At 40.1% G+C, this 10913-nt stretch overlaps 1 protein-coding gene across 7 annotated transcripts in view; it reads right to left on the reverse strand.

Annotated features, from left to right (window-relative positions):
• Nucleotides 1-3078: 3078 nt before the first annotated feature.
• fat1a (FAT atypical cadherin 1a) overlaps nt 3079-10913 on the reverse strand; it is a 77451-nt gene continuing 69616 nt past the window's right edge. For 2 of the 7 annotated variants that reach the window (XM_014020187.1, XM_014020185.1), the window contains 5 exons: nt 10521-10631; nt 9782-10422; nt 8252-8389; nt 6683-6718; nt 3079-4918 (listed from right to left, as the gene is read on the reverse strand). In XM_014020187.1, the coding sequence (XP_013875641.1) occupies nt 4254-4918; nt 6683-6718; nt 8252-8389; nt 9782-10422; nt 10521-10631 (1591 nt within the window). In that variant the 3' untranslated portion in view covers nt 3079-4253. The other 5 variants (XM_014020188.1, XM_014020186.1, XR_001311183.1 and 2 more) reach the window with 4 other exon arrangements.

The following is a 10913-nucleotide window of genomic DNA, read 5'->3' on the forward strand; positions in this document are numbered from 1 at the left end:
CCCTTTTAGATGATGCCACATTTGTAAGGAACAGAGCTCTCAAGCCTCGCGCAATGAGCGTGAGACATGCATTTTCCTGACTTCACATGCTCACGTGCCATATATGACATTCCTTATGCTGAAAAATAAAGCCAGGAGCAACAGATTTTTTTTTTTAATAAAACACTTTTTTGTTTTTGTTTTTGCAGTGCGTTCAGAGCTGAGTCACTCCTGTCAGTCTTTAAAGATGCATCTTTCTGAAAGCTGATTGGTCCAAATTAATAGTAACCCAAGTGGGCTCACATTTCATTTCATTTTGTCATTTATTCATTTCTTTAAAAATTAACAAAATTTATGTACAATAAAAAAAAACAAATCACAAATAAAATGAAAGGCGACAGAAAGAAAAAAATCTCATAATGTCTGCACCTTTTTTCTAAATTTTTTTAAAACTATAACGATCTACAAACAAAAACTAAACAAGCAAAAAAATGGTTTGACCAATCAGAATGTGTATTGCTAATTTGGGGGCATGTAGTTTGGTGATTGACTGACAGCTGCCAATGGGTCAGGGATGAAGTTTGTGAGTGGTGCTTAATAAAGTGAATAAACTGTATTTGTCAGAATGCATTTTCAAAAGAAYATCAAGCTACTGAAGCTGGCAGAACTTTTCGAACCAGCTGCCTCAACAAACCTGCAGAAGGATGTTCACTGCTTCAAAACGTCCTGAGAGGAGGAGGAGGCACGGCCCGCACAGGTGGATTCTGTGTTAGCTGGAGAGGATATATTCTACGTGGAGCTGTGGTCTATTACAAACAGTGATGTGTCCTAAATTGTTTAACACATCTACATGCAAATASCAGGAAATAAAAGCTGACATTCAAACTTTTGTCTCATGCTCATCTTTGAATCTTAAACTCAAATGTCTTCAGTATACAACAAAAACAAGATAATTTGACTTGTTCCAATAATTTTAAGCCAGGAGGACAGAGCTTTAACACCACTTAGCAACAAGTGACAAAACTCAGGATCAGAACTAACCACCCTCACCTACAGGATGGTTACTGTCTTGGTGATATAAGTTTTTTTCCAGCTATTTTGATTTTGTTTATTTATTTAAACTTGAAACGACTATAGAGTGAACCATTTAATTAAACTCTGTAGAGTGCTCTGCTGTTCAGACCTTTCATCACCCAGCAGCTGTCATGTGCTGCCATCGTGTGGTCATTAGGAGAAACTGCAGAACTCTGATTAATCCCAGGCCTGGGTCACGACCAACCGCATTGATTCCATAACATAAATAATGCATTAATTCTTAATCTATTTGAAACAAACAAACAAGACAAGTGCAAAAAAAATAAATAAAAACAAACCTGATGTTTTCGGAGTTAATTGAATCTATCAAGCATGAGATTAAAAAAACGCACGAGTGGCTGCAAACTGCAAACAATTACCAACCACTGCCAAGAGTTTGGGATGGATCTGTCCCTGSTGTATCTCACAATATGAGAGTGAGTTTTATTTCAGCTTGTGAAACCGAGGTGAAGACTATGCAACCTTAGCCAAGAGACACTTGATACACTAAATCTACTGGTGTCACTTAAAAAAAGATGGATTCACATCAAACCTAATCTGGTCCAGTTTAACACAAGAGCATGCAGAAACACAAAGATGCATCATTATATTTTAGAAAAAAAAAACAATGTTTGGTTCTGCTTTGTGGTGTGTATACTGCATGTCCCATTTAAAAACTGTTAAATGCTAAATATTTCAATTAGAGAGGTGATCCCGTTGTCTGCCTGCCAATGAGTTTATTAGAAATAAAGCTATCCATCCATCCATCCATCCATCCATCCATCCATCCATCCATTTTCTGTACACGCTTCTTCCTTTTCAGGGTTGCGTGGGTCACTGGTGCCCATATCCAGCAGTCACAGTGCGAAGGGCAGGGTACACCCTGGACAGGTYGCAAGTCCATCACAGAAATAAAGCTAGATTTTAATAATTAATTCAATTTACATAATTTACATAATGACAGTTGCCAGATGTCCGGCCCTCTGCAGTCTGGYTGAATAGCCACACATTAGATCAATGAGAAGCCACAGTGAAGAACCCCTAACAGGATATTTGGATTTTAAAGTGTTTAGATCTTGTATTTGTTAGGTATTTATTAACCTGTTCACTGATTCTAATTTCAACATATTAATCACATCATACTTACATTCAATCGTGTTGATTAGTCCAAACAAGTTCTATGTGACAACTTCCTGACATTTTTAACGTTTACTTATTATGATTCATCAGGTCTGCAGAAAGAACCTTTTTTTTTTGTCTCATGTGATGTCTGAGTTATTAAATGTGACATCACACACAATAAGGATTAGAACAGTGAGATTTCTATCGTTTAAGGAGCTACTTTAGTGTAGTGGTAGGAATTGTAGAGCTACGGTAATAGTGAGGTTGTTGGCCTCATGCATTCTCACTGTGGGAAAAAAAAAAAAAAAACAGCCCAACGGCTGTTAATGTTTCATTAAACTCAAAAAGGTTTTTGAAATTGTACATTTTTATAAACGTCTATAACATGTTGGTGATTAAAACGTATATAACCTGGCACATCTGTCTCAGTTCATTATAAATCCCAGGAATGCAACAAAGCTTGCAAAGTTCTGAAACTTGTTTGATCAGTAAAAAACACAAATCAAATAAAGTGACTAAATCACTTCAGTTTACTCTGGTTTGAAACAGTAATAAAAGAGGTTAAAGTAATAGTGTTAATCTTTTAAAGTGTTCTGTTTGAAGAGATGTTTTAAGACAACAAAAATCCACTTTGGTCTCTGCCCCTGATAGCTATCAGCTTGTCAGTTCGTTTAAAATAAACTCCTATTTCTCCAAATTGGGTTCTTTACAACAAAAGTTCAGAACCGTTCCACTGAGCACCACTTCAAAAAAATCTGAACCATTTCTAGAGGCTTCAATGAAGGTTTAAGCAGCTAAAATGCTATTTTTTTCTCCAATTAAATCCAATTAAGTTAGCATTGGTGCACTGATTCCATTTATAATAAATAAATAAATAAATAAATAAACACTCACAGACCTCACTCGTATTTCTTAGGAATAATTTATTGCCAGTAGGAAAGCGTGAGCTTGTGGCAGTATTCCATAAAAACCTTAACAAGACCATAGCATTGCTCAGACACACACAGACACATGAAAAACTCTCGTGTCCATGAAGAACTCTGCACTATAAATATATTGGGTCCCATTATCTTGCTGGAAAAATAAAGAMGTTTTGAAGTCAAAATGTACAAACAAATGAAAAACAAAAGAAAAGATTATGCAGTCGTTCTTTGAAGACCCATWGAAGAGACGATAAACTTTACGAGTACACCGTGTTCAGAAAAGCTACTCTCTTCTCGCTTTTTCTTTTATTTTCTCCATTTTTTTTGTGAACGTACGCACAGAATGGCTGATATCACACTATTTTACTAATTTTTCATTGAAAATAAAAGCATAAAATATCTACAAAACCTAGTAAACTTTGAAATCAAAACTGTACACTTAAATTTACACTGAAAACGACGATTTGTATAAAAACTGATGTTGTTTATAGAAATAAAAATATTTTCCACGAGTTTTCTGTTTTTTTATTTTTCATGATACTTTTTTAGTTGTAGGTTGAAATATTGATCTGTCAGAACATCCACTTACTGCAGGAAATAAAAACTCACTCAAAGGGGACGTGTTATGCTCAGTTTGTGTAGCTGTATGTGACTCACAGGTTAAAAAGAGATTACACAAAAACACAGTTCAGTTCATCTTTCAGAGCGTAATGCAAACCTGCAAAGTAGATAAATCTGATTTTTATAATACAGACAGCATCTCTTTAACTCCATCTAAATGTTAAAGCCTACATTTGTGGGGAAATGTATTTGTATTTGCTAAAAAAAATTGCTTAACATGATTTTGGCTTTATGATAGCCGAATAGTTTATTTTAAAATATCTCAGGTTTTAAAGCCATTTCGATGGGTCGTTTCATCACAGTAACATAAACCAAAAGCATAACGAGTCCCCTTTAAAGTAAATCCACCTCAAAGGAGCAGGAGGCGATTGAAGCCCTGCTCTTCTTCTCTGGTCTTTAAATGTCCGTCAGCTCTTAAACTGTGTCTGGTGCTCTTTCTTTTTGTGTTTGCWGACTGTGCGTATTTAGTGTTGGTGTCGAGAGGCTACCGTGACGCGTAGCGGTGGGTTCAGGCACTTTTGTTTGGATCCAGTGTCAGACTTCAGTGTGCTGCTGGGAGCTCAGCATGGGGATGGACAGCTGATCGAGGTGGGCTTCGTCACCACTCTCGTAGTCGCTTATCATCACCTCAGACTCCTCACAGCAAGCTGACATGTCCGAGCAGGAGGCTGTGGATGCGTACAGAGACAAGGACATGTTGTCCAGAGCGGACGAGTCGAAGTCCCGACTACAACCTAAAGCGTAGCCCCCCCTGTATCCACCGGTGCCCATGGTGGAAGCAGGTGTAATGGTAGCAGAGGTGGAGGAGGTGCCTTGGCCCTCAGCGTCGCCCCCGTCACTCGGGTACGAGTGGTGCGGCAAGTACTGGTTAAGGCTGAAGAGCCGTGGCAGGGCCGGGCGCTGGTGGGCCGTGCCGGCGCTGCCTGGGCCGGGCTGGTCCAAGTCTCTGCTGAGAGAGCGCAGCGTGTCGCCGTACTCCGGCAGAGGAGGCGGCGGCAGGTCGTCGTTGGCGTGGAAGTCCTCTGGTGGGGGAGGGAAGTCRCTCTCTATGTCAAAGCCGCCCGGGTAGTAGTCGGTGTCGATGGCACTCAGATCGCTGTACTGAGGGCCGGGGGGCTCCACAACCTCGTAATGCGGAAACTCCTGGATTCCAGGAAGTTGAACACTTGGCATCCAATCAGATGTGTCCCAGTGATATCCTGTTAGATGATGACAGCACATATATTAGAGCTCTGCAGTAAATGTCAGGCAATAACAGCCACTTAATGTTAATGTCAACAAGCCCACATCATGCAGGAGTCAGTCACCAACACAAAACACTTCAACCCTTTCAACTCTTTCCTCCCAGCTTCTTCTCTTTTAAACACAGGCACAAATGCATTACCAGAAACAGGTTACATATGATTTTAGACAAAAGAGTTTTAAGGTCATAATAGGTATTAGCTTGTGTTAAAGATTTGCTTTAGACAATAAGTTGTTTTTTTACTAATAAAACGTGTTAAATTAGAGTGCAGCTTTGTCCTTTTTTACACTTCTGCTTGCAAGACAACTGAATCTCAAAACTTTGAAGCTGTTTTCAGTAAATAGATGAAGATTAATAAAATGAGTCCACATTCAGCCTCTACTGGGTTGTTGAACCAAAAAAATTGAAAACTTTCCTACATGCTAAGTATTTTGTTGTTTGCCTGAATCATCGTTGTTCAGATCTGTGCTGTCTTTACAGTGACGGGTATAAATTATTTGGTCCATTCTTGTCAGATTGTTGGAGGAAAGTGTTACAGAGGAGCAGAGGTACTCATTCAAATGTGGCAGTCAAGTGTTTAGCTGCCATCTGTCAAAAACCAAACTGTGCATGTCCAACAGAGGTTCTGACCCCTGAAGGTGAAAACTTGCATCGTTAGCTGTGTTTCCATCCAATTTTAATTCAAATTTTGAGCAATTTTTTTTAAATTCCGCAAATAGGAAAAAAAACGAAGAAATGCGAATCAGATGTGTTTCCATCAAACGGCTTGAAGCGAATCCATTACGTCAGCTGCATGTGTGTAGTAAACAGGAAGTAGAAGTCGCAAACTCGCAGGGTCCACACATCTCAGGAAAATGTAGAGCAGTTATCAGAAACGTGTTGCTACTATCAGGAAAGTTGTAATTATTCTGTTATCAACTAGTTCTGGTGATGTTACATGCTGTTTGGAGACGTAGAGAAAGAAATGCAGTTCTCTTCACGTTACRGGAATAACTGAGAAGTTGTCGACAGCGGAAGGAGAGTCCTGCTGCCAGATGTGGCTGCAGTCGCTCTGGTACCGGGACCGGTTTCGGACAGACACCGACAATAACTGATCAACATGTGAGGTAAATGTTCGCTACGTCAGAACTTATTCAGCAAATGTGTTTCCATCTCCCCTTTTGCGCACTCTCAGCTTGAAAAAAACAAAAAAAAACAAAACCCAACTCATGTATCAACTTTTATGCGAATAAGAAGTTTTTTCGAATCGTGCCGTTTCCAATCACCCTTTCTGATGTGATACTTCAAAATGTGCATTTAAAAAACCTTGATGGAAACACGGCTACTGAAACTGTGTCAATTAAAGGCACTAAAACAGGTCTGCAGGACCCATTGACCTGTAGTGGCACTGATCAGCATAATGCATGATTTTAAGAAAGTAAATACACACAAACAAAATGACTCTATTCCCTTTTCTTTTGAGTTCCTAAGTGACACCTTTGATCATACGATTTGTCACGGCTTTAAAACCATTCAAGAGTGAGAACTGAGGGAGGTGAATGACCTTACAAACACAGACGTGACCCCCCCTATTCTGTGAAAGCACTGTATCAGCTCAGCTTCACTTTACAGAGGAAATTGAACAGTCATCTATCAGGGTTAGTGGTTAAAGGTTAGAGGATGAAATCAGGGGGTACACCACTGGCCACCAGACAAACAAAAATTGTAAAAAGAAAGTCACCTCTTGGGTTCTTGAGATCATGAGCCAAAAAAGACTCTTTATGCGAGGCAAGATGGGGGGAAAAGAGAAAGAACAGGTCACAATAAAAATCTAGAAAGAACAAAACAATCAGCTGAGAATATGACTGTGATGAAGACGATGAAACACTGAGGGGCACTTCATGAAAACACAACAGCTCTGCCATTGCCTTAAACAGACCTCAGCTGGTGCCTAATCACAATCCTGGTTTTAGATTTGGCTTTTTTKAATTAAAATGAAGGCGTTATTGTTAGACGAGGGTTGTGTGTCTAAGAGAATGGCAGCGTTGCAACCTTCACTGATCAGACACTGAGGACAACACTGGCAGCGGACAGAAGCTAGAAGAGTACCTTCTTGTTCCACCGAGTCAACAACAGAGTTGACAAAGTGGATTACTGTCACAATGGAGGCTTGTGAGAAGCAAGAGGAGGGGAGAGTGAGTCAAAAAGATCGCGCATTAGTGCAAATATCTTTACAAAAACAATACAAAACAATGAAATGTAGCTGGAATGATGGGAGGACAAACGTCATTGTCGTCAGCAGGCGCAYGTTTTAGTCGTTTCTGCATCAACACTGAGTCTCAGGGGCCGGTTTATGGCTGGGTACAAGACAATGTCAGAGGGTAACAAAGCATGTGGGGTGTGTGTGTTTGTAGCGAGGAGATGAGGGGAGGTCTGGCTTTGCTTGTGGGAGATAACACACAACAACAACAACATACTGAGGAGCTAGAGGGTGCCATTGACAGTACAGATGGAAGAATCAGTGAAATTCCCCAGAGATACCGACACATTTCCATCCCAACACGCACAGCTAAAGCTGACGTGTGTTCGGGAAACTGTTTCTTTTTTAATTTGGATTCGCTTTGTTTGATTTCAAGATGAAGGTTTTGATGACAAAGATGTATCAAAGATGACTGAGTGGTAATAAAAAAATGAGATGTGAACAAAAAAAAAGGTGAGATGGTAAATAAATGATTTATACCCTTGTGAAATGTTCTTTGATGTTTGTGTTAAACATCCATTTGTTGCTTCAATTTGGAGGGGGAAAAAAGAAAAAGGAACAGAGAAACATAAAACAGCATGCTTATAAATAAAGAGGTCAAAATAAATGGTCGGATGAGTGATTTCCAAACAGAATCAAACTCCTTTATGACAGTCATCAAACTTCTTTTTGAAGCAGAACTTAAAAGTGAGAACAAAGAATGTTTCCTTCTATAAACAATCCCAGGAGAATTACACAGTACAGGTTGTTATGATTGCTTCCGTCTGCACCGACAGTGACTGAGGACTTACAGGCTGGACCCCCCCACTACTTAAAACCTTGTTCTGGATCTGTGGACTGATTTGATCCATATGGGAGCTGAAGCCCCGCAGCAGAAAGAAAGAGAAAAGAYATGTGACCCCACAGCCGCTACTGCTTCATCCATTCTGAACATGCAGATTTAAAGGAAAACTTGTTGCAAAACTCTTCAATGTTCAAAATCGTCATTTAAAAACTTGTGCCGTCAAGTTAGCTGTCTTTAAAGTGATCGTATTGGACATGGCAGCGTACCGTTGTCATCACAGGACTCTGACTGGAAGGAGCTGAGGGAGTGGACCTCTGACATGCTGCCTCTGGTGTTGTACGGCTGACAGGCGCTTTCCTCCACAGGCTTCTTGGTCAGGCACGGGTCCAGGTCCACCACTTTAGCTGGGTTAAATATAAAAAATAAATAAATAAAAACATGGCAGGATGTCACATTGGAAACAAACCAGGTAAGCATTGTGACACAGAACAAATTTAAATCTCTAAAACATAAAACTCTCCTGTCAGTTCTTCTTAGGAGATGCATTTTTCTACATTTAAGTAATTAAAAAGGTCAATTCAGGACAATAATATTTGCAAATATATAGTTTCCTCCAAGTTCCCAATAAATCTATAATGAATAGGGCTATTGCTGCACCGATTAGTCGAAATAACCGACTTTGTTGATTATAAAATTAAGTCGACACGGAATTTCATTATCGACTATTCAAATTATTTAACCATGTAAATGTTCATTTGTAGCTGCAATGAAATACATGAACYGCTKGGGGCAGAATYRATTCTATTGTCTGCTGTGKTTGCATTGTTTACTAATGAAGAATGTRCTGGCCTGCAAAACACAGAACAAGGTGCAGAGGGCACGTCCAAGATGGAAAGATGGTCACGTCAAAGAGCCAAAAACACAAGACTAAAACTTTCAAAAGTTGGAAAGTAAAATATAGACTCAGATTCTGCAAACTACTGCAATTTCATAATGACGATATCATCTTTAAATAAAGAATAATGCTAAGTTTTATCAGTTGTACCTCAACGAACAATCAATCAACCAAAAATCATTTATTTGTGCAAATATTTTTTATTATTGAATATTAACCTGGTAAGTCTTTTTTTAGACCCTACATTATCATACATTTACCTCCTTGWTGTTGCCCTTTAATGAAATAAAAATATCCTCCATAATAAAAAGTCCTTGAAAGGATGAGCAAAAAGCTAATTGTGGGGCATTTGCAAAGCATCGCAGCACGTCTGGTTCAAGTGTTGTTTGGGATGGTCACAATCAAATCAGCTGGAACACTACTCATTAATTTTAAGAAACTATTGCATTATTTTGACGCACTGTTTCATTACGCTGACTCATGGGACATAAAATATATTTTGTCCGGCTACAGAAACCTTTAACTCGTTTAGACTGATTATGTTTGGTCTGTAAGTGCCTTTTTTTTCCATCAGCAGAAAACAGAAATAATTCAGGGCTCAATCTGATCAGTGTTTTTGTTGCCGTTTTTGTCAAAACCTATCAACTGGAATTATGCATGATGAAAGCATTTCAACTTGAACCACCGCATTATTTGAATAATGTAATTGGATCTTTGGAAAACTTTGATGAAACTCATCTAAAAAGCCTCGCATGAATCAAAACCCATAATGACACCAGCCCTACAAACAATAAATCCAACTAGGATGCTGCTCATTTAAACTTATTTTAGTCATTTGAGATTTGCTCARAGGTTGCATTCAAGTAAGTAAAAAGGATGACCACATAAACTGTGCACTTACTGTCATAATCATAGTCCCAGTTTGGCTTCTGGATGGAGTCGCTGTCTGACACCGAGTTGGAGGGAGGGGGAGGGGGGAGATTGGGCGCCACRCTGCACACGGCCACTGTCTTACGGTGTCCGTGCACAGAGTCCGGGTTGAAGGTGGTGAACTCTGGATGTTCAGGGATGGCTGAGCCCTCGAATGAGTTTCTGTCCAAGTTGTTCCGCGAGTCGCTCGGAATGCTGGGCGTGTAGGAGATGGGCCGCACGGGCACCTGAGGAGGGATGTCTGAGTAGATGTTTTTGTTGAGTTTGGAATCRAAGTACGGTCTGTGGAGGAAGGAGTGGGGCACGCTGGAACCCCCCGCATGTTTGTCGTCGTTCGTCTTTGACTTGCTGCGGCAAGCCTTCTTGCGAATAATGATGAAAAGCAGGACAAGTATGAAGATGCTGGAGACAAAGACCACGATGCCGATCACTTCCTCCAAGCCAATGTTCCAGGAAGTGGAGACAAACTCGTTACCGACCACCGAATGGAGCTCGCAAGTCTGTCCGCTGAAACCCAGCGAGCAGTTACACTTAAACGAGCCGTACGTGTTGTGGCACTGCCCTCCGTTGGTGCAGGGGTTCTTGATGCACTCATCCACATCGCTCAGACACCTAGACAAAATATTAGAAGTCAGTGTGATGGATGACAAAAGGCAGAGAATCTGACATGGCTGGAGAGTAAAATGYGTATTAACTCAAAACAGACACACCTGTCTCCCTGGAAGCCTGCTTCACACTCACAAACTGGACCATCCAGGCTGTCAATGCACTTCCCACTGTTTTTACAGGGGTTGTCTCTGCAGTACGGCCCTAACTGACACCTGCAATCACAACAGAAATATTCCATTAAAACACAAACTTTGAGGACTTGAAAGAAAATATTGTTATGCAGGTTCGTTACCAGGWTGTGTGCTTAAAACAYAYGGAGAATGTACAAATGCCTGGAAATGATTATTAAACAGAAACCMTACAAAACCAAAGAGCGCTCTCTGCTGAAGTCTGTTTTAATCAAGTGACCAAGAGTTCAGGCCGAAAATAAGGAAGTACAATTGGTTTTAACAACGGCTCCAGGCATGGCACCACCTATTGGTTACATCATCAGT

The sequence above is a fragment of the Austrofundulus limnaeus genome, unplaced genomic scaffold (assembly GCF_001266775.1).
Source record: "Austrofundulus limnaeus strain Quisiro unplaced genomic scaffold, Austrofundulus_limnaeus-1.0 Scaffold244, whole genome shotgun sequence".
In the NCBI taxonomy this organism is placed as follows: Eukaryota; Metazoa; Chordata; class Actinopteri; order Cyprinodontiformes; family Rivulidae; genus Austrofundulus; species Austrofundulus limnaeus.